Below are 25,087 nucleotides of genomic sequence, written 5' to 3' on the forward strand. Positions count from 1 at the left end.
ATACATTGTTTAAATAACAAAATAAAATCATTACTGCTTTCTTCCCATCTGGTGAGCTTGTACGTTATAAACAGTTAAGCAAAATTCAACGTATATTTAAAAAAAAAAACTGTTATTTATATTAATTTAATAAGAAGTAGTTTTATTTAGTAATTTTTTATATTTAAATATTTTTTTCGGATTTCATGAGAAATAACAAAGTGAGTTGTAAAATTAATAGAAAACCAAAGAGAAAGAAAATACAGATTTTACAAGTTTATAAACGTATAAGTTAATAACATTTTAATATTGCATTTAAAAAATGTAAACATAGAAATAAAAGTATACTTTTCTTAAAAGGTTTAATAAAACATTTTTGCTTTTTAAAGAGAAGTTTATGTTAGCGTGTGGCGACACTGTCTACTTTCCGTCAATCTGAGTTTGGTTTCTGAGGAAGTTGTGTTCGAGTATGTTGGTTTGTTTAGTGTGTGATTAAGTTTAATTGTGTTGGTGATATTTAACTGCATGCCTGTATTACGAAATGGAAGTAACCAGAGCAAGTACGTATGTTACTTTTTCATTTTTTATGTTGCAAAATGGTGTCATTTAAAAATAAAGTGTAATGCTTGAAGTTTATTATTGTTAGGTATACTGCATTACACGCTCTTGTGAGTGGTAAGCTGTTTAACGTATCTATAAACATTTTGATCACCTAACCTTACACTTAGGTTGTAAATTAGCCGGATCCGCGTTATGTAGTTTATTCTTATCTTCCGCACTTGAAATAAACATATATTAGGTTACGATGGTCAAAAACATACTAATGTATGCTTTTTATTATTTTTTTGTTTTGTTAATCAGCGTTAGGGACCTTTGCAGTGTAAATTTTTATTTTTTTGTGAATTATTATATTTACATACTGATGAAAGTAAGTTATTAAATTGTATTTTGAGAGAAATTAAATATATAAACTTGCCATTTAGCCAGCGGACTAGTAGGAATTTTCATGTGCATCTGATCATAGTTGGAAGGAATTTGATTTGTAGTACTATGTGCTAACTGATATTTTCATTTTTCATGTTTTAAATTATATTTTTGAATTGATAATATTTGAGTAAAGTAAAAGCAAAATGCAACCTTGGTGAGCCATTCATATAATTTTACTGTTTAAAGTCATTTGATGTATATTAATTATGTATATATTGAAAACTGTCAGTAATGGTTCCTGAAAAATTTGGCCTTTTGGAAAGTGATTGACTTCAAGACTATGACTGATCAGTGACAGCTATAATCAGTTTGATTTAATTGGCTGAAAAGTTGCAGATAGCATGATATTTTAACATGTGGTAATGTTGTGACCCATGCGTTCTTATTCACTCACTTTACTGGATCAGTGTCTTTTCTGCTTTTATTTTGTCTAACTTCTTAGATGAAAATTTATTAGTTTTTCAAAACAGTAATATACCATAAAAATATGTTTGAAGTAAGAAAAACTTACATAATTTTCATTACTATATTAAAATAAGTTATACATTTTTATTTGAATCATTAGAAAATATAGTTTCTTATATTTATTTCATTAAAACATGATTCTTTTCAAGTAATCTTGTTCAAATAATCCCTTACTCCCTCGGCCTTTACCAAGAAGGGCCATCATTGTAATAAATGCATGTTTTAACTATTTTCAAACAAATGAAACTAGTTCATTGAAAGGAACTTTGGAGCTAATTATGAGCACTTTTTTCAGCATAGTTTCTAGCAACGTTGTTGCTAATTGTAACTCTTTTAAAAGATTAGGAAACCCCTGTAGTACATTTAATTGATTAATAGATTTGATTTATGTAAGATCTAAAGTAAATACTTACTTTTCAAGTAAGTTAATTTTGGGTTTTATGTGTAAAATTTGCATATTATTTACACATGGTTATTGCACATGCATGTGCATTTTCTGTGAGCTGATTTTGTTGTATATGTTATCTGTAGTATATGGGTAACAGGTCTGATACACTATACTGTTTGTATACTTCTAGATAAATATGTTTATTAATATATATTGTTAGTTTGTTGCTTTGCTATTCCTTTAATCTTGTGTAATGTAATCTTTTTTAAAATGTTGGCAATTTTGAATGACTGTTGGTTGGTGTATTTTAGTTTTGTATATTTTCTGTTACTAGGTGTTTTTGATTTTGTTGCATATTTTATGTGGGATGTTGTGTATATTTGTGTATGATTATAGCAAAATCTGTGTTGAATGATTTATTGCATTTAGAACTTCTTTAGTGTAATTATCATGTGATGAATTTATGTTTTTAGATGATAACATGTTTAAGGAAATGTCATTTCTTTCCTTGTGAATAAGAATATCATTTTTATTTTTTAAAAGTGTGTTTGTTATTTATTTTGGATATGGTGTAGTTGTAGATGACATTAAGTAATTTACTGTGTTCATATTTTAAATTGAAATTTGTTACACTGGGATTTTGTAATATTGTTTTATTTTATTTTTTTTGTAAAGCTGCACAATGTCATTAATATAACACTACTAATACAATATTTTATACATGTTTCTCATTATTTTTCAAAATTTAAAAATATTTTAGTTAGGAAACCAAAAATCTTAGACATGGTTGAATGTAGTTTTTGTGCTTGAATCTGAAATAATTTTATTTTTTCTTGGTCTCTATTACTGTTAGGATTCTATTCATGTGTTCTGCTGGTGTTTTTGTATTTTAGTTGTTTATGATGTATGTTGATAGTTTGTTTTACAATGTACTAGAAGTATAATTGTACCTACAAATGAAAATTAGCTGGGAAAGATACTATAGAAGATAAAGTTCCATTAATTTGAAATTGAGACTTAATTTTAATTGTTTAGAATTAGTTAATTTTTTGGAATTTCATGGAATGCATATTGAATTAGATCAAGAGCATAAGGAATGAAAGTCTGTCGGAATTAAAAACTAAGCTAGAGCGATCATTGCTAAGTTTGCATGAAATTTACAACTTATTGGAAAAGTTTATACAAGAAACATTTTACTTGTCAAAAGGAGGAAAGACAAACAAAATTTCTGATAAAACAAAGGAACTAATACTTCAGAGAGAAGAATAAAAAGAAATACATGTATAGAAATGTTTAAGAAAAAATAGAATATAATGTTTTATGCAGACTAACCAGAGGTACCATATAAGAGATAATGACTACAAATCTGATGTGAAACTGGCTTAAAAGGTATTAAAATCTGGTGGATTGCTTTTATTTTAGGTATCTGGTATATGAGACACCATTTTGAGTTGCTTTCCTTGATTGTTCATACCTTCACACTCTGGGGTGAGTAAAATGGAACAACTTGTCAGGCCAAGTATCATCTGTGTTTCGATGTAAAAATATGTATTCATCATTATAAAGAAAAAGCATTAAATCTTAGAGAATGGTTGTATCATTTTCAGGAATAATTTGTGATTTGTATCTACATTGCTTTTAATTTTTGCAGTTGTGACACCTATTAAACTACATCTAAGTTTAAATTTTTAAATAATTACTTGATTGATTTCATTTAGTAAATGATGAGATTTGAATTTCAAAATCTTTTATTTTTTTTTATTTCAAAGATTGGCTGAATCTTTATATAGAGATTATAGATTTATAGATTGGCTGAACTGTGACTTTTGTATTTTGTGTACGTACGTGTTATGTATGATGTGTTCATGAAGAAAATAAAGTTTTGATTATTATTCTGAATCTGTTGTTAATTTTCAATGGGTTATGGATCCAGGAAATGACCTTAATAAATAATTTAATAGCAAACCTTTAAAAGTTTAAATGGCAGAATTAGAACTCTTGACCATTTATAAATTTAGTGGTACAAATTTCTCTCATCTCGATTCCCCCCCGAGGGGAGAAGATCCCACCTCGTAGCGTGTCCGGTCGCTACACCGCCCCCTCCGTTCCTAGCCAGTAGTGGCTTTAACGGAGGACATCTTCTCGCCCTCAAACTGATTGCGCACCACAGCTTTCAATCCAGGCCCCGCAGAGATGCCCCGAGGGACATCTGCATCGGTAAAGTTCACCCCGACATAGATTTACGTGTTTATGCCTTCAGAATGAAGACAACGGACACCTGCAGCTACCACGTCGCCCTCAGGAACTAAGCTAGAAGCCTAACCGCGGAATGAAGACCCCGCGCCTAGTCCTAACTATTAAAGAGCCAATTACTGAATGTCTCAGATCCGTACTAACAGCCTCAATAACAAACTTTCCCACTAAAGTTTCACACAGCGAAATTTAGACCTAGTTCCCTTAAGAACCCCGCTTAATACTCGAAATGAGTTTCTATCTGACTCCGCTCCGGTCCGCCCGGGAGAGGAGAATAAACGCCTGCTCCCGCACAGCGCCATCACGGAGTCTCGCGTGACATTCACCATCTTTCGCAAACCGTCGTCAAGACCCCCTGCATACCATCAAAGCAGCACACAGAGAAGCCCCGCCGACAGTGTCGTTAGCTCATAAATGCTCTCGTCGGAGCGCGATCGCACCCCCCGGGCAAGGATAACCATGCCCATTGGCAGTGGCCGCAATAATTCAATACATAACACAAAGTACATCTAACCGAGGCACGCTGCCTTAAGCGCCTATCTTCGGCCAGTCAACTGCCCAGGCGTCCCTAGCCACCCAGGTTCCTATCACCTACTAAATCCCGTCGGCAGCCCTGCTCAGGGCGAGGAAGCGAAGGAAGCCAGCAACTATTATCCACTCTCTACGAGTCCTCCAGTTGACTCGAAGATCCAAAATAGAGTTTACTCTCTCGAGTTCCCTAGTAACTCTGGTACGCTCAGCTTCGTACCGGGAACATATGTGAAGGACATGGTCAACGGTGTCATCGACCCTACAGTCCGGACAGAAGCCGGAATCGACCAACCTAAACCTTGCCAATTTATCCCTAAAGGCACCATGTCCAGAGAGGAACTGTGTAGTGTGCCGATTGGGGGATACCCAGCTAACCGCTCGCAACTCTCTGACATTGGGAAATATACCATGCGTGTAACGACCTGTCAAGGAAGTATTCCACCTATCTTGCCAAGAGTCGAAACCTTGGTCTTTGATCTCACGCATACGCCCAGAAGTAAGAAGGCCTCCCTTCTTTGCAACATACCGCTGGCTACGTTCCGTAGCCGAAATATCAACAGGTTTGATGCCCGCGATCACAGTTACTGCTTCTCGCGAGACAGTCCTGTAACCACCTACAGTCCTGTGTGAGTGAATGCTCTAATAAACCCTACAATGAAGCTAGTGGTTTTAGTGCAGCTGCTGAATTTTCAAATTTCAATGTTGAATACTGGACAATGAACAGTAGAGCTTCTGTCCTCATGACTTTTAACGTCAGTTCTTTACAGTGGTCGTGATAGTATCAAGTTAAGAAAAACAATACAAAATTACTTATAAAAGGAATTGAGACTGTTAAAGCATGGAGAAGATAACAATTGGAAAATAGGTGATTTTCAAATTGTCAGTGTTGTGTATATACTGATCCTTAAGAAAAATTTGTTTTCTGAATTGGTAATTACTGAAAAGGGGATGAAAATCATTAAAGATAATAATACTGTTAATACTTTTGATAGCAATGGAAGACTTATGGCCACTGCCATATACAATAATAATAGTAATCATATCATATGGCCTTTCAAACAGTAATTTAGCCCAAAGTCAATTTTACACAAATGGACACTAAGGTTAGGATTTGGCATGAGCATTCTGGTCACTTAAATATTAATGCTATTAGAAAGTTAACAAAGGGATAATTGATTATCTTGAAAACCAAGTGATATTCAGTTTGTATGTGAAGGTTGTCAGTTTAAAAAACAATCCAAACTATTTTTTGGTGAATAATCCTATAAGGCATCTAAACCTGGTGAAAGGATATTCTGCAACATCTGTGGTCCAATGTCAAGAATTACTTGGTGGAACTAATTATTTTATTTTATTTAAGGATGATTTTAGTTTTCAAAAAGTTATGTCCATGAAGCACAAAAATGACACTAGTTATTTTCAAAAACTTTGTTAATTTATATGAAATTAAGCTTGAGGTTAAGGTTAAATCACCCAGAATAGACAATGATAACCTACCAGGTTAGTGTAGTGATTAAACTCATTATCGCAAATCAGCTGATTTTGAAGTCGAGAGTGCTAGTTCAAATGCTAGTAAAGGAAGTTACTTTTATACGGATTTGAATATTAGATTGTGAATACCGGTGTTCTTTGATGATGGGGTTTTAATAAACCATCCATCTCAGGAATTGTTGACCTGGGACTGTACAAAACTACTCTTCATTTACATTCATTCACATCATCCTCTGAAATAATACCTTATGGTGGTTCTGGAGGCTAAACAGAAAAAAACTGAGAGGGTATACAATGATACTGAATATATAAACTTAGATTTTTAAAATTTTCTCAGTCAGAAAGGATTTGAACTTGAGACCACAGCTCCATATACATCTGAGCAAAGCGGCAGATCAGAATGAATATGCACACAGTAGTTGAAAGGGCTTGATCAATGACATATTCAAAACAAGCTCCACTATCTCTATTGGCTGAAGTTATAAATATGGCTGTTTATGTATTAAATAGAACAACTCTTCAAGCTCCTGACTTTTTTCCCTACAAGCTGTGGACAGGAAAAGGAAGTTTCTCTCATACATAAAGGGGTTTTGGCTCTGAAGCATATAGTCATATTCCTGATTAACTCTAAAAGAAATTACAACCATATAACAAAAAATTGATTTTTGTTGGCCATGAAAATGAATCTACCAATGACTTTGTGATTCAGTTTTAAAAAAAAATAAATATCCAGAGATGTAAACTTTAATGAAAATTTAATATGCCTACCAGTTTCTAAACCAAATTACTCAATTAAAATTTTTAATTAACAAGGCAATCATCCAGAAGAAAAAAATATAGAGAAAGAAACAACAGAAAATGAACAGCTAGAAAAAACTGAAAATACACAGCAACAAACAGGAACTGCAATTCAACAAAGTGAACAATATTTCCTTCACCCAAAAGATGCCATTCATTGCCCTAAACGCTATGAAGTCAACTATTCAGAGTTGCAGACTTCTTTAACTTATCAAGAAACTATGAGCTCCACTCAATCTGAATAGTGGAAAGATGCCATTTAACAAGATAAAATTACTTAAAAAGAACAATAGATGGAGAAACAGTGCAATTACCTGAAGGTAATTGAACCTGAAGTCATTGGATCTAAGTGGGTTTTTAAAATAAAATGTATCCCTATTTGGGAATATTAAATGGTTTTAGGCAAGGCTATATGCTAAAGGATTCACTCAAGTGGAGGGAGTAGATTTTTATGAGATTTATTCACCTACCTCATGTTTTGATGCAATTTGAGTTGTTCTAGTCATTGCAGCTTACAAGAAATTCAAAATTATCCAGATTGACATAAAGACAGTATTTTACCAGATAAAATTCAAGAAGAAATTTACATAGTCTTCTGCTGGTTTAATTTGAAAAATCGTCAAGTTTTTAGGCTTTGCAAGACTTTATATGGTTTAAAGCAAGCTACCATACTTTCATCACAAGGAATTCCACCAGCATAGTACCATATTTTGAAACCATCAGAACGCTGATGTTTCTTGCAATAACAGTTTGTCTTCTTATAATGTATGTAGTAAATATTATCAGTAGACATCAGACAAATCCTGGACTGGTTCACTGGAATGCGATAAAACAAATTTTTAGGTACTTGAAGGGAACCTTACAATACAGCATTAAGTAAGCTTCAGACACGGATGAATCTTTAGAATTAAAGGATATGCAGATACTGATTTCACAGGAGATCTTTACATTTGAACGTTCACATTAGACTATGACTTCTTAATTGGTAGTAGTGGTGGTGGTGATGCTGTGACCTGGTCCAGTTGAAACGGGCATGTGTGTGTCTACTTCTACAATTGAGTCAGAGTATATCGCAGCATCAACTGCAGTAAAAAAAAAAGATGGGGTTATTGCCACTTCTTAAAGATGTAGGCAGTAGTGATATGTATGGTAAAAGTATTACAATGTTTATTGATAATTAAGGTGCTATTAAATTAATTAAAAATCCACTTTTTTAATCACTTAAAAAAGTGATTAACACAAAGTGAGCAACATCATTTTTGATGTTACTCATCATTTTATTCGTAAAAAATGTAACGACAAAGTTGTAAAATATTAAATGTATACATTCTGATAATACAGTTAGCTGGCATATTCACATAGCTCTTCCTAAAGAGAAATTCCAAAAATTAAGAAATCTTTTGAGGTTAAAGATCAGTAAATAAAGTAATATTTTTAAGTTGGTAAATATAAAGAAAAATTGTGTTTTTTACATGATTATTTACTAATTAATTGCTTTAATAATTGTCGAATAGATACTTTTTTAGTATTACGTATTTATAAGAGACTTTTGTTTTATTCCTTGTTTTTCTATCATAATCTTGAAATTGGAGGTAATATATGGATTGAATTTCAAAATCATTTATTTCTTTTTATCTCAAAATATTTATTTGTAGTAATAGATGGAAAAGACTGTGCCTTTTGTATGTTGTGTACTTGAAAACAAAGTTTTGATTGTTATTTTCATATTATTCTGAAGTTGTTAATCCATTTAATAAAATGATAACATCTAATTTTACCACTTTATCATTATGCTAATATAGTTATCATGAAATCTGTTGATTTTGTTTTTTGTTTGTGCTTATCAATAGATATGTATTAATCGTTTCTTAACTGATTTGCGATCATCTATAATTCTTTAATTTTATTAATATTAAATACGTTGGATTTTGAAAGATTTTAGTAATATTTTTACTATCTATAAATACTTTTAAAACTGAAATCTAGTAAAATTAGGTTTAATTTTTTTTGTGTGAGATTGCCTCTAGTTAAAAATGTGCTGCAGATTAAGTGTAGCTTTATTACAATTATTCTTATAATAGAGTGGAACTACACTGCAGTGGTCTCATAGCCTGTTTTCAACAGATGTTTTTTTTTGTATCCTGATTTCCACTTTAAAGTAGTTATACTTTGATAAATTCATTCTCAGCCAGTACACATAGATTCCTGCTCAGAATTATTTTTATAGTGATTCCTTTTTCAAGTTTTTCTTGTCATTTTGATGAAAATTGGCTGTACTGTTACTTTTGAAATTAGTTTTATTCACTAGTTATAAGTGAACAATGCCTTCATTAATGAAAGGTTTAGTCACAGTTCTCTGTTTCAGTCATTTTTTGTTTTTTGAAACTGTCCACTTATGACCTAATTCATCTCTCTATTTTGTTTGGTAATTAAGTTGATTTATTATTAACCTATTCCTTTCTGAAAATTATCTTTTTTTTAATGTTTTTTTTTTAACAGTGATAAAAAAGGTCATTTTCCTTTATTCTCAAATAAATGTGTATTATAGTGTAATAACATATCATGCCAATAATGTAATTTTGTTAGGATTCATCTTCAGAGTCACATAAACTAGTTATTTTATTTTTACGTGATATTGAATTCAGTTTTTGTTTATCAGAATAATGTAGAAGGTCTCATCTGGTTGGATGAATCAGCTATATTTTAACGTTAACATAACTGGTGGCCCCTGTTCACCATTCTATTATGGTATACTAGTTAGTTAATAACATATCATGTTCTGTTGGTCCATGGTATAAAAAATTTACAAGGAACACAGCTACTTACAGACATTAAATTAGGAAATCTACAAGGGTGGTTTGGAAAGAAGCCTCCTTTTGGCTATAAATAAAAAACCTAGATAGATAAAAGTATTTCATTATATAAAACTGAAAACTACAGCTTTTAACTATTTTTCAACGAAGTTGCTATTTAAGTTCTTCAAACATTTGTCATAGCTTTTCAGTAATTTACAAATATCTTCAGCCACCTAGGTACCTCGCCAACCCAAGGGTTAATAACGCGTCTGCCCAAATCAGCTGATTTGGAAGTTGAGAGTTACAGCGTTCAAGTCCTAGTAAAGCCAGTTATTTTTACATGGAATTGAATACTAGATCGTGGGTACCGGTGTTCTTTGGTGGTTGGGTTTCAATTAACCACACATCTCAGGAATGGTCGAACTGAGAATGTACAAGACTAGACTTCATTTACATTCATCTTCATTCATCCTCTGAAGAATTATCTAAACGGTAGTTACCGGAGGCTAAACAGGAAAATGAAAGAAAAGGTACCTCGCCAACCTTTCATGGTGTTTTGAAGTTTTTCATCTTTATGAAAGTGCTGATATGCAAGCCATTTGATCCAAGTCTACTGTGAAACTTTAAAGAAACTTAGGTGAGCCATTTGGAACAAACATCGCTGTATGCTGTTATCCAGTGTTTTTTTTTGCTTGACAGCACTCATCCCCACAGTGCTCAAAGAACTAAAGAACTTCTGAATCAATTCAAATGGGAAAATTTTGATAGTCCTTACAGTCTGGATTTGGCACTGAGTGATTTTCTTCTCTTCACTCGCATGAAGAAATATTTTGTAATATAATTGTATATTCTAAAGTTCAGAAGTGCAGAAGAGGGAGACAGGGATCTTGTCAGTCTCCAATACTTTTTAATCTATAAGTGTGCCATTACATAGTGGCAGAATCAGTTTAATTTCAATGAACATGTTAATAATTGCTGATGATTAAGTCATTCTTGCTGATATACTTTTCTCTGAATACCATCTTAAATGAATAAAATTTGTTAAAACTGTGGATACAAGCAAAGTTACAAAGTTCATTGCAATAGAGATTAGAAATAAACAGTTCACTGTAAAAACAGATATGCATATCCCAGATCAGGTTATGGACTTCAAATATCTTAGCTACCTGCTATGATATTACTGCATGTAGTAAATAAAAAACTGTGCAGGTTTCAAAGGCTTTCTGGTACAATAAAAGAAGAGTGCTGAAAGACAAAACAAAAAATGGTGCGATAATAAAATTTTATAAAGAATGGCTTTACCAGTAATTGTTTATAACCAGATTATTGAATACCTTTATTGAGTTACCTGAGAAGTATAGAATGAAAAATGAAATTTTTTTCAGAGTGTTGCTAGGTATTCTTTACTTTATACCAGAAAAGTAAATGTATTCAGGGAGAACCAAAATTATTGAAAATAATTAAAGTGTTTGTGAATACTGAGAAGATTGGAATCAGTACATCAATCCACTGATCTACAAAACAGATGTGAGAGCATCAAGCAGTTGAGAGATAAAGTATTAGCTTTCTAAACAAAATATTAGGGTAGAGATAAATCAGTTTAGTTGATGATGCTATGTTCCATATTGCAAAATCTGTTGTCATGGAATAGCTTATTGGCCTAATCAAGAGTGATGATGGTAATGCTTTTTTCATCTTTAAGCTTATAAAAGATATTTATCTTTTATCCTTTCAGGTAGTGGTAGTTATTATTAACAGATCATATAAAAAAGGCATTGAAATTAACAAAGTATTTTTATTTTGTAAGTTCAAAATATAAAATTTGATTTAATGTCTGACCTAGAAAAATGAAGTGAATTGTTGCTTTTATTTTAGCTAATTCTTTTAAGTTATTAAATATATAATAATTCATTTTTTTGATACCTTATCCTCTGTTGGTATCTGATTCTGTTAATGTTGATTTAGAATTTTCTTATGTAGATTTATGCAGTAAATAATTATTACTTCAAAACAGCTCTGAAAAATCAAATTTTTATTGGTTTTACATCTTTTGTATGTTTAGTGAAATAATTAAACATACAAAAATTTTATGAATTTCATAACATACATTTTTTTTTTATTTTTAGATTTTCGTGACCTGCTTCCAGAAATAACCGATGTTGTAAACAACTCATCATTTTTATGCATTGATGGCGAATTTACGGGGCTTAATAGCGGTGAAGATGTCACCGCATTTGATACACCTGAACAGTATTATCATAAACTCTGTGATGGTGCAATGAGTTTTCTGTTCTTTCAGTTTGGACTTGCAGCATTTCAATATGATGCTAAAGAAGACAAGTAAGGATTTACGCATAACTTGCATTTAATATTAGCTGATAATTAGTATGATTTAGATTTTCTTTTTTGTAGCTTTATGACAGTAGATAGAGGAAAGGTTATGTGTTTTAACTATAAAAAATATTTTTGATTGAGGGTTTTTCACAGATGAAGCCATCTGTGGAAACAGATATGTAGAAAGTAGTTGGGTATGTTAATTAGTCAGAACTATTGGACCAGGGGAACTGAAAACCTGCACATTTTCTTTGAATCTCCTCTACCCTCACAAAAAATACGTGTTTGTTGTGGATAATATGTCTTGTTCTATTATCTGTCGCCTTATGGCAGTGAATAATGTAACCCTTGCTTTTTGAAAAATCTGTGGATGCTGCTGTCTACCAATAAATAACCAGTTCATAATCTACTGGATGATAATGAGCACAACTTTTGGTTGCAACAGGACAGTGCCACTTGCCATACAGCTTGTTTACTATGTAGATGTTACAGGATTTTTTCAGGGAAGAATCATTTCTAAAGATTGTGGCTACTAATCTGATCTAGCTACTTCAAATTTCTTTCCAGGGTGGTTATTTTAAAGAAATTGTTTATAGGAGCAATCACACACCCTCCAGGAATTGAAGACAAACATATCCACCAACGTGAAACCATGCCTCATCTGTGAAAATCTCTTGATCTAAAATATCGGTGTTCAAGAAGTTCTTGAACTATTGACAGTAGTGAACCCTTTGGCATAATCTGCATTAGTTAGGTTATGGAAAAGCTGCATTTGGTGTACAAAACATTTCAGCATTCTCCTCACTGCAATATGGGTTGAACCTAGTGAAATGTTCTTTTCTTGGCTTAATCTTTGCAAAGATTTATGAGGATATGTTGTAACTGCCGCTTTAATGTCCTGTACTACCTGCAGCATTAAAACTACCTCCACTGGGCACCTAATTTTTAACTAACTTATGCTTTCTTTTCAAATTTCTCCCTGAACTTTCATCGACACACAACAAGTGATTTTTTTCTAAATAAGTTTCCGTCATGAATACAACATTCTTCAACAGGTAACTACATTTTAACAAACAACTCTGGATTATGCATCCTTGTTCAAAAGCCAATGCTGTCGGGTCAGTTCATTTGAAGTGACCCAAGGGTGGTTGCTTTTTTTAATTTTATATTTAAGCAGTTTATCTGTGGCGGCCATTTTTGTTACAGTGCACACACCTATTTTTGTGATTGTAAGGGTTTACGGGAAAAATCACAACTAAAAAACTATTGGTCCTGGAAAGATGAAACAAAAAGTAATTTATCCATATTTTCTCAAGGTAAAAAGATTGGTCCAGTGTTTTATTTCCTCTCTCCTCTTTCTGTGAAAAAATTACCAATAAAGTTGAACATGAAAAACTGAAATCTCACTTTTGGTAATTTTTTTCAAGAGTCTGGGATGGCATACACAGTTTGAATTACTTTTTTATATGTAGGTATATGTTAGTAGTTTTACCATGAATAATATTAATGGTGGTATACTTACCCCTACATTTTTATGAATTTTTAAAACTAATTTTTTTTTAAATTCTAATTTTGGTTTCAAATAACTCCGAAGGGGCTGGTGATAAAAATCTCAAATTTCTCATACTTCAGTGTTTTTGTAGATGTTTATGGTAAATAAAAATTAACCATAACATTAATATTATTTATGGTAAAACTACTAACATATATCTACTTATACTTCACACTTGGCAGGAGATGCTATTGTAGACATGTTTATGTGCTAGCTGCATGTTTAGAACTAAACGAAGTGACACGGCGTGATTGAAGGCTATACTAGAGACATTGCACAACACATATGCGCAAAGGTTCATCCGATTTTTGTGCGGGTTTTTATTTCGCGACCGATCGGAACTTGAAAAAAAAATAACCCTCGTATAAAGTGAGTAAATAAAATAATTCAGTATTAAATTGCATTTTTCATTTATAACTCATTACAGATTTTTAGTTCTAACTTCAGGGGATACAGTGACTTCCTGGCCACTCTGTATTAAATTAAAAACTGAAATACAAATTATAGGAATAAATATTTTATTTATTTACCCTTGGCTCAGGGGAACTGTCTTTTTCATTATCTGAAAGGTTGTAGGTTTAATTAAGCTTATCTGTAAGTTAATAATTAAAGAAAATGCTTGTAATAACATATTATTCTTAATGTAAAAGAAAATGTAAACCTTCATTAGGTTTGACTAAACTTCATAAAAACTTAGACCTTTTATTTTTTTTAAAGATTGAAAAAAAAACAATTATTGGTTAATATTTTAATTTTAAATAAAATAAAAAATATTTTTGAAAGAATGCTTATAATTATAAGTCATTATAATGACTTATAATGCTTATACAGAATGCTTATTCTGTATGAAAGAGTAATGATAAATTTTTTTTTTTATCTTTTAGGTATTCTCACAAGGCATATAATTTCTATTTATTCCCGAGACCGTATAACAGAAATGCTAGAGACTGCAGATTCTTATGTCAGAGTTCATGTGTTGATTTTTTAGCTTCACAAGGATTTGATTTCAATAAAGTATTTAGAGAAGGTATGTAGAGATGATAGTATTTAAAAGGTTAAATGTACAGATGCGTATTTTAATCATCTAATAATTTATATATGTAAGCAACTTATCAACTTTAATGTTAATAAATTTTCTAATTAAATTATAGTCCTGTTCCTTTAGTCAAAGTAAGCCAAAGAGAATTCAACAGGCATCTTTTTATCAAACCAGCCTGAAGGGAACATCTTTTTTTGAAGAAATCTAATGATAAATAAACAAAATTAAGTAACATTTTATTTAATTTTTAAACATTATATTTCTATTAAAAGAAAAAAAAATGTTGAAAATTGATATATATTTTGGTACATAAATTAGAATGCCCTTGTTTTTATTTTATTTTTTTGTTATATAGCAATGTTAGTTTAAAACTCAGGAATTAGTTTAAAACTAAGGAGGTAGTTTGATTATGTGCTACTGTATTTTTCTGAACAGGAGTGTGTAAATTTATTCAGATAATGTTGTTATTGGCTAGTTGTATGGCTTAATCCAAGAGTATGTAGTATTTTACATTCATTATTTTGTTGTAATATTTTGATTTGCTAACTAAATCTTATTGTATAAGAGAAATAGAGGTATGGCTCTTGCAAATACTGAATATTTTTCATACTTCATTCATCAAAACCACTTGGTATTCTGTTCTGAAAATATCAGCAATTCAACTGAAAAATCTACTTCACAATTTTGGTTTGAGGAACATGATATTTTTTTCTAGTGAGTGTTATCTATTTGTAAACAAATACATTATATAGACAATTAAAGTTTTACCTGAAAATTTTTATGATTCATTTTTTTATTTATTTTTTGTATTTCATACAAAACTGTTTCAAAAGCCCATTATTCAAAAATTTATTTAGTAGATAACAATACATTTTATTAAAAAAATATTCACCTGATCAAAATTAAAGTAAAAATAATTTTAAACACTACTATTAAAACTTTTTTTAATTTTCAGATAGAAAGTTTTCTTTCCTCTTATTTCAAAAACAATCTTTTGCTATTTGCTACCTTTCCTGTTTAGCTTCCAATAATTACCATTCAGATAATTCTTCAGAGGATGAATGAGGGTGATGTGTATGAATGTAAATGAAGTGTAGTCTTGTACAGTCTCAGTTCGACCATTCCTGAGGCGTGTGGTTAATTGAAACCCAATCACCAAAGAACACTGGTATTCACAATCTAGTATTTAAATCCGTGTAAAAATAACTGACTTTACTAGGACTTGAACACTGGAACTCTCGACTTCCAAATCAGCTGACTTGGGAAAATGCGTTCACCACTAAACCAACCTTTTGAGTTTGCTATTTACTACCTAGTTAAAGAATTCATCGAAGAAGAATTGACCCTTTTAATCTAAGAAATTATTGATATATGTTGTTTTGAAATTTGCTACATCTCCCATGCATGATTGAGCTACTAAATTCCAAACAACTCAATTTACATTAACATACTTGGCAAATTTATTATCATTCCTATTAAGAAGTGCTGTGAAAATGTACAATAAATATTGTTAAACAATTTTTTTTGGAATATATTAATTTTTCAACCGCAACATGCTTTTTGATTATTAAAAAAATAATTAACCCTTAAAAATGTGAAATTTTCTCAATAAAATAAAAATTTAACAGAAATAACTATTTTGTTATTCTTGAAGTGTAATAATTTATTTATTTGATTTTATATTATAAAAAGAAAAATTTATTGCTAAGTGCTTATTCAAACTAATTCGGAAACAAGAATATTCTCAAACACTTTGTAAAAATGTTTACTTAAAACGTAAAACTGGATGGGATTATAGGATTTTATTTGTTAAACAGTCATTATCGGTTGTTAATTAAGGAAATAATGCATAAAAAATAAGAAAGAATGGCAATAAAATTAATTAAAAAATAATGTTTATGAACTATTATAAAACAAGGATTTAGAGTTTTTATAGAGTAAAATTTAAAAAAAATACAAACAAATATTGTCATTTTACGAGATTTGATAAAAAATATGTGGAATTTAAAAATTTTCCAGGCTGTTTAAGACCAATTGTCACAGTTTTTTTTTTGTGTTGGTACACTTGAGCCTATCATATGTTTACATTGGTAGCCATATTGGTTACTTAGTTTATTGTTGGCTTTCACAAAGGTTACATGCATTTTGGTATGGTTGGTGATTTTTACTTGTGAAAAAATAGAACAAAGAATTCTACATTAAATTTTGCTTTAAGAATGGAATAAAGAACAGCTTCACATTGTAAATGTTGATTGTTGCTTTTGGAGATTCTTCTATAAATAAAACTACCAATTTACCAGTGGTACAAACATTTCCAAGAGGGTCATGAAGATGTTGAACATGATGAGTGCCCTAGACATCCCAGCACATCAGTCGATGACAACATCAAAAAAGTGAAGAAAATTATTATGGACAATCGTCAAATTATTATCAGAGTGTCAACAAGGATTACTACGTGGAAGTTTTATGCCGTTTGCATTAAGCAATCTGAAGAAAACACCTGGATTTGTGGTAAAACAATTCATGGCAATTGCACCATAATGCACCTGCTTCACTTCACTGTTCATAATCTTTGGCCAAAAAACAACACTGATACAATGCCTCAGCCTTTGTATTCACTGGACATGACCCCCTGTGACTTCTCATTATCCTAGCTGAAAAGATCCATGAAAGATGATGATGACCTTTTGCCAACATTGAAGAGATAAAGACAGAATGTCTGAAGGTGTTAAAACGCCATACCAGAAATTATATTCCAGAGATGCTTTGAAGATTGGAAAAATTGCAAATATATTATATCTGAAAAAGATTACTTTGAAAGTAACAAAATCAATAATGATGAATAAAAGATTTTTTGAGAAAAACTAAAATTCCGTGTATTTTTTTTATTAAACCTCGATATTTTCATTTGAAAGCACAAAGTTAGCTTAAAACATTTAATCAAAGAATCCTTCAACTTGGAGGATTCGTGGATTGTCCATCATGACCTATTCCATGTTCCTCATATAGAGTTGGAAAAATTTATCTTGAGAAAGTCTAGGGGTAGCATAAACCTTTAATCAATCAAAACAGGTTTGGTTATAAAAGTTTTCTACCTATTACATACAGTAAATGAGAATCTCACAAATTGGTTAGAATTAGGCAGAGGAGTGAGGGGCAAGGCTGTTCCTTATCACCAACACTGTTCACCCGTAATGTCAAGGAAATGTTGAAAGATATATTGGGTGGCCAAAAAAGAGTAAGCATAGGTTGAAGAAATAAAATTATGTCAGATTCATTAGATTAGGCCAGATTATGCCAGTAGATCATCAACGGATGATCTACTGATGATTTACTACTGTTGATTTCTACTGTTGATGATCTACTCATTGTAGCTGAAGACACTCAGACATTACAAGGAATGATAAATGTATTGGAAGTAGGGATGAAGGAATATGGGATAAAAATAAATGTGAGGAAATCAAAAGTTATGAAAGTAAATGAGAGGGAAGATATGGATGTTGTAATAACAGAAGGAAAAATTTAACAAGTAAAAAGATGCAGATATCTTCGGACAGTACTGACTGGAGGAGTAAAGAAGAGATTAAGATGAGAATCGGAATAACAAAGGAGGCCTTTTTTTAAAAAGAAAAACATATTCTGCAGTAAAATGGATCTGAACCTGAGGGAAGAGGTCTGGTAAATTCTATATGTGGAATATACTTTTGCACGGCAGAGAAACATGGACACTGGGGGAAAAGGAAGAAGATAAGATCAAGGCTTTTGAGGTCTGGAGGAGGATGTAGAAGACAGGAGGATATAAAATGAATGGACAGAGTAAGTAATGTAGATGTATTATTAAGAAGAATAAATGAAAATAGAAAATAATGGCTACTATCAGATGGAAAGGAAACTAGGTTGAGTATTTAATAGGGGAAAAAAGAATAATAAATACAGTTCTTGAAGGCTGTGTTGAAGATGAAAAAAGAAGAGGAAGGAAGAAGTTGCAAGTTAACAAACGACTTTGAAGGTTATAATGAAATTAAAAGAAATGCATGGGACGGAATGTGTGTGTCGTAGAAGCATGAGACAGTGGTTCCAGGGATCTGCCAACAGGCAGAACATCACATGATAATGAACATACAATAATAATACACGTAATGGAAAATATTGATCTTTTTATTCTGAATCGGGCTTTAAATTGAATTCTTTTGTTTTGCCAGCTGTTATATCCGGTCTAAAGCTGGTACTCATTGAAATTCAGTTAACAGCTTTAGTTAATTGTCTTATCATTCTGATTGAACAAGTTGAAATAATTTTCAATAGTTCAGATTAAACTTTAAATGATTATTACAATTATATTAACCCTTTTAGTAAAGTGGTAGGTCTTTACATGTTGAAAAATTATGATGCTCCACTATTTTTTTGTGAAGTTGTGTTTTCCTAATAAAAGATAAATATAACATGATAAAATCTTCATTTTTTTGTTCTTAATTTTTTTTTTAACAACTAATACAAGTAATTTTTTTTAACAAGTAATATTCCTTTTGGCTATTGCTATTTTATTAGCTATTTGGTAACAAATTTGTTTTATTATTTTTCTACAAAATATTTTGTTTTCTTGCTGCTTCTGTTTTTACAAATTTTTTATGTTTGTTAAAAACTTTGTCAGATTGCCATCTGTTTTATTTTACAATAGATAATGATTAATCAAAGTATGTTATATCTTATCTTTTCAGGTATACCATATTTAAGTATTCCTGATGAACAAGATGTAAGGTTTCAGTTAGAACAAAAGAGAAAAAGAATTGATTCCCCAGATTTAATACGTGTTCCAGATGATCTTAAAAGTGTTATTGAAAATGCTTGGTAAGAAGAATTAATTTATTCTGTATTAATTTTAATTTATGTTACATAATTGATATTAATTTTTCATTAATATTTTTATGTTAGGGACTCTCATTCAAGCTAATTGGAGAGTGCAGCTTAGACACAGATTTGTAACTTGATCAAATCTGATAACAGGTTTTTGTTAGGTTAAGATTTTATTTTAATCTATCACACTTATAAAACCAAAATATTATGGGTGTAACACAGGGTTCTTGTGAAAAAGAGAGCACTGTCATTTCCCGAAGGAACAAGTGGGGAAAAACAGTTTGTTCTGTTATAGGGTGTGGTAGTTAAAGTTTCAGTTGCCATGAGTACTTGTTCTGTGGAACAATGTGTTTATGCTGTAACGGCAAATAATGAAAATAAATTGATTATTTCCATGCAACGAAGCTTTCGACTTGCAACATACCTCCTTTAGGTAAAGTGCCTTCACACAATGTTGTCTTAGACTGGCATCGCAAATTCTGAATGACTGGCAGTGTTTTAAGTGTTTGTCTTTACAAACAGTGAGGAAAAATGTGAGAACATCGGAAAACATGAAGCAACTCAGGCAAGCATTAACTTGAAGTCCACAGCATTCAGCAAGACGCAAGATCAAACTTGTCAGACAGAAGCGTGTCTAGAATATTGTACAAAGACTTAGGATTTTATCCTAACAAAATACAGATTGTTCACAAACTCGAATCGAATGATTTTCCATTGAGATTGCAGTTTTGCAACTCATTTCAGCAGGTACTACTTGCAAATCCTGATTTGTTGGACAATTTGATTATGTTGGATTAGACACATTTTCATTTATCTGGTCATATGAATAAACAAAATTATTGTTTTTGGGCTAAAGAGCAACCTTGAAGAATCCACCAAGTTCTGTTGCACAGTGAAAAGGTGACTGTGTGGTATGGTATGTCTACATTCAGCATACTTGGTCATTCTTCTTTGAAGAAAATGGCGCAACTCTTACTGTCACATCTTTACGTTATATTGATATGCTCAAAAATTTCTTACTTATCAAATTACAGTAGTTAGGAGTGTAATACTGTCACTTATGGTTTCAACAAGATGGTGTTACAAGCCACGCTTCGCATATAGTGATTGATGTTTTAAAGAGGATGTTTCCAGGTCGATTGATTTCTCGCAACAGTGATATTGCCTGGCTGGCACAGTCCCCAAATTTAATAGTGGCTCACGTCTTTTGGGGATTCCTGAAGTCAGGGGTTTTCTACAAGCCTACAATATTACTGCAGTTGTAAAACAACACTGAAAAGGAAATCTCAGTCATTAGTGTAGACATGTTGCAAAGGGTGATGCGTAGTTTACACGAATGTATCACAGAATTCACTGAAAAGGGCGGTGGCCATGTAAGTAATGTGATTTTCAGAATTTAAGAAATATTGTATTGGTTTAATAAATGTTAACTTTTGAATAAGTTTGTGTCATTAATTTTGTTTATTTCTCTTAATTTGGTTTATACATAATTTTACTTTAAATGTGTTGAAACCCAGTGCTGCAGCCTCACCCGTTACTTAGAATTATGGGCATTACACAAACAATTTTTTCTTGGCTATTCTTGAAAAGTGCACTATTATTAGAGCAGTTAGAATTAATATAATCTAGTCCTTAATTATTAGTATATGCAATAAAATCATAAACCGCAACTGAGATGACAAAGTTATAGATTGACTTGATCGAAGGCTCATTAACACATTTATTGTCCCAATTTTTCCTTTTATTTGAAGTACTAACCTAATTAATTATTTTCAAAGAATTGAACAGTGAAGGGTTGTAATAAATTGAGTCAATTTGTAGAAAACTTTTCACTAATTGAAATAAAAAAAGATCAGTTCCTAACTTGACACTTTGAAGTTGCAACATCTCTTTAGCACACTCATTTAAAAATTTTTAAGACTCAATTTTTAAGATATTTTAAAATTTTTGTGAAGAAAGTTATGTTTTTTTGTAAGATGTCTTTTTTACATTGTTGAAATCTCATACTATTGAAATTAAGACCACAAACACAGAAATGTTATGCCTTCAGTTTCTGTTATCTATTATGCTGGGTCATAATTTAATATAGGATTTTAAAATTGCATGAGGGAAAATGAAGGTAGTTTGTTGTTCTTATGACAAGTAAAATTCCACCCTCCTGTTAACAAAATGTATGAACTTATTTTCCCAATTAACACCTAAAACTTCAGTTTATTTAGAAAATTGCATAAATTTGTCCTGGGTATTTGCAGCTTAATAGGTTGACTTTCTGGTTGGTTGGTTGATAAAGACTTTACTAATGTTATTTACTTTCTTAAGAGCTAGTTCAAATCTTATTGTTTATGGTGCATTTCCAACATCTCCAGAATTTTAAAATTCTATGTTCAATATTATATAAATGTTGATAGGTCAGTTGTGAAGAATTAGGAAATTTTACATAGAATTCTTCATGGGCTGCAGCAATATCATTATTATGTTTCCACTGACACTGAAACACAAAAAATTGTTCTTTTTTTTGTATTTTAACATTATTATTCTCAGAATAAATGCATAAATGAACTAAAAATATCAGTTTAAATTTAAATCTGCATGAGAGAAGTAGATCTTTAGCCTACCATGTATTTCTGTGGAATTCAAGATTTAGTAAACATTCAGTTTTTGAAACTATGCTTTTTAAGAAGTAAAATTTAAGTTGCTTACACCATAACTTTCAACTAATACATTTTAATGCTTTTTATACTTGAAATGCACCAAAGCATCAATCATACAACATTTAGTAACATGCATGCACAAATGTGTGATATATATATATCACATTTTATTTTTGAAATAAGTAACCCTGGGACTGGAGAATATGAATGGGGTGAGCACAATTATTGGATGGTGAACCTTATTAATTAAATGAAATTTATCTTGCCCAAATGTAATAAATGGTTCTTTTATAAAAAAAAATGAATGTGTATTTATAATGTAAAGATTTTTACAAGAAAACAAAAAAAAAAGAAATCTACAGAGTGGATACTTATTGTTAGAACTATGTAGCAACATGTTAATTTGTTTTTATAATGCTGTTGTTTTATTGTATGATAATTTATCAACTAATTTGTTAGTTGTAAAGTGTGTATTGGTTTTAATTAAAACCAATTATATATGTATTTATAAACAACATATATATATATATATATATATAAACATACTGTACATACATATTTATGCATATGCGATTATATTAGGGTTTGTAAAAAAGGTGAATTGTATTGTGATAAAAGACTTCTAAACATTTTATATATTTTTTATGGGATAATTGTACATAGACTAAACTTCATTTCTAATAATAAATTAAAATTTATTATTTATAAATTAAAATAAAATGGTTTATTACTTTTGAATTACCAAGAACATATGTTGAGTGTTGTTTAAGTAAATTTATTATTGTTGTGTGTAATATTTCTAGCTGTGCTTTGAATTGACATAAGAACCACACCCACCCTTACTTACCTTTTTAGAGGGTTGTTAAAATGTTAAAAATATTAAAATATTTAAAAGTATTAAGTTGATGTGTAAATGTTTCGTGGATGAATTTTTATGCAAATAACAAATGAAATGTCCCATTTTTCTTATGATATCTGGATTATTGGGTAAAACAAGTGGATTTTTTATTCTTAATTTATTAATAATTAATTTTTGTAAGAAGTAAGTATGATACTAAAATGGTAAATTTTAGTTAGGAGGTAATTTAATAAAAAAAAAGAAACTTAGCAAATTATTTTTACAGTCAACAGGTTCAACAGTTTTTAGAAACTGATAAAAAAGAGCAAGAGATAATATTAGAAAGGACAAATGGATTTATAAGAAGGCTTGTTTGTCAAGAAATTAAACAGAGGTTTTCTCCTGATGAAGTAACGATAGAGATTAGGAATTATGTTTTGGTAAGTTCATTAATTATTAAGTATATTTTTATTATAGATTATACTAAGAACTGATTGGGAACTAGTTATAAAATAAATTTTTTCTTAGAATTTATCGATGGAAAAAAATATTTTTCTGCGACATTTATACGATTTATTACATTATTAGCTTGAAAAATACTTTTGTGAATTGGCTGTTGATTATGACTTCTAGATTTATGAATACATATTCTATCAAAATTTATAGTTTAACATAACAGCCATTGTAAACTGTATTGGGGTAAGGAAAACTAAAGAAGAATTATAGATAGTAAAAAAACTGATCATTAAATTTAATTTTTCCTAACTGTTCTCTGTCAAGTCATGGAATAATCATTTTAGTTGACCATGAACAAAATTAAACAAAGTTGATGTTATGCTCTTTTGTAATACATTTTCCTGTATCCATGAACTTGTTATAGCTCTCATTATAAATTTACCAGCCGTATGAAAGTAAAATAAAAGAAAAAAAATCTTACAAGAGAACAATACTCTTTCACATATAACCATAAAGGAGATGAAAATGAACAAGATGGTGGTTGACTGTCCACTGTTCTGTACTTTTTGTATTGCTTGATTTATACAAAAAGGAGTATCATGGATGAAAAAGGTTTTATACTGATGTTTCAATTTGGTTGTTCTTATAATTTTTAAAATGAGAATTTAAAATTCACATTTGAAATAGATTAAATAATAGAATGTTAAACTATTTAGATGTCAGTATAAATAAACAAGGACAACCAAATTGAAATATCAGTTTGTAGAAAACCTACATCTAACAAATATAACAACTCAAAAAGTCAAATCATCCTTGCTTTCATAAAATTAACACTTTTACACATATGATTAATAGATCAATCAAACACATACAATATAATTTTTAAAATGAGAATTTAAAATTCACATTTGAAATAGATTAAGTAATAGAATGTTAAACTATTTATATGTCAGTATAAATAAACAAGGACAACCAAATTGAAATATCAGTTTGTAGAAAACCTACATCTAATAAATATAACAACTCAAAAAGTCAAATCATCCTTGCTTTCATAAAATTAACACTTTTACACATATGATTAATAGATCAATCAAACACATACATAATAACAAAAAAAAGTTAAATAATGAAAAGACATATAGCTGTTGAAAGTGGATGTGATACTACTTTAATTAGTAATATTTATAAAAAATCTGATGTGGACACCACATGACTTTCTTGTACGCCTATTAAATTACATATATATATATTTTTTGCTGCACTTCATTTAGACTTATTCATGTGAAAGTGAGATACGTTCCTCCAATTCTTTAATAAAGTTGACAGTTACAGAATTGCTGAAATATTAGTTTTTATTAACATCAAATATTTGTACAATTATTAATTCAACAATCTTGCAGGAAGTATTAGGATTGAGTAAAAGTCCCTTTATTACTCGTATTACTAGATCAGTATTATTTATTTCCTTGTGAGTCGCTGATTAACAAAAGTTTCAGAATTCTGGTGTGTTGTATAAATAAAAGTTAATAATAATTTAACTATTCTGTTTAGTGAATTCTTGTATACTGGTTACAAATGTTAATTTTGACCTTAAGGTATAAAATATTCAGTTTTTATTATTGGATTATTTGGTGAATAATCAAAAATGAAAAATAAACAATCATGCAGGAAAAAGA

The 25,087-nt window shown here is 30.4% G+C and overlaps 1 protein-coding gene across 2 annotated transcripts in view; it reads left to right on the forward strand.

Moving 5' to 3' along the window:
• Nucleotides 1–402: 402 nt before the first annotated feature.
• LOC142330044 (poly(A)-specific ribonuclease PARN-like) overlaps nucleotides 403–25,087 on the forward strand; it is an 88,218-nt gene continuing 63,533 nt past the window's right edge. For both annotated transcript variants that reach the window (XM_075375069.1, XM_075375068.1), the window contains exons 1-5: nucleotides 403–539; nucleotides 11,814–12,027; nucleotides 14,458–14,600; nucleotides 19,331–19,460; nucleotides 23,242–23,395. In XM_075375069.1, the coding sequence (XP_075231184.1) occupies nucleotides 521–539; nucleotides 11,814–12,027; nucleotides 14,458–14,600; nucleotides 19,331–19,460; nucleotides 23,242–23,395 (660 nt within the window). In that variant the 5' untranslated portion in view covers nucleotides 403–520. The remainder of the gene's footprint in view (nucleotides 540–11,813; nucleotides 12,028–14,457; nucleotides 14,601–19,330; nucleotides 19,461–23,241; nucleotides 23,396–25,087) is intronic.

The sequence above is a fragment of the Lycorma delicatula genome, chromosome 9 (assembly GCF_047948215.1).
Source record: "Lycorma delicatula isolate Av1 chromosome 9, ASM4794821v1, whole genome shotgun sequence".
Classification (NCBI taxonomy): Eukaryota; Metazoa; Arthropoda; class Insecta; order Hemiptera; family Fulgoridae; genus Lycorma; species Lycorma delicatula.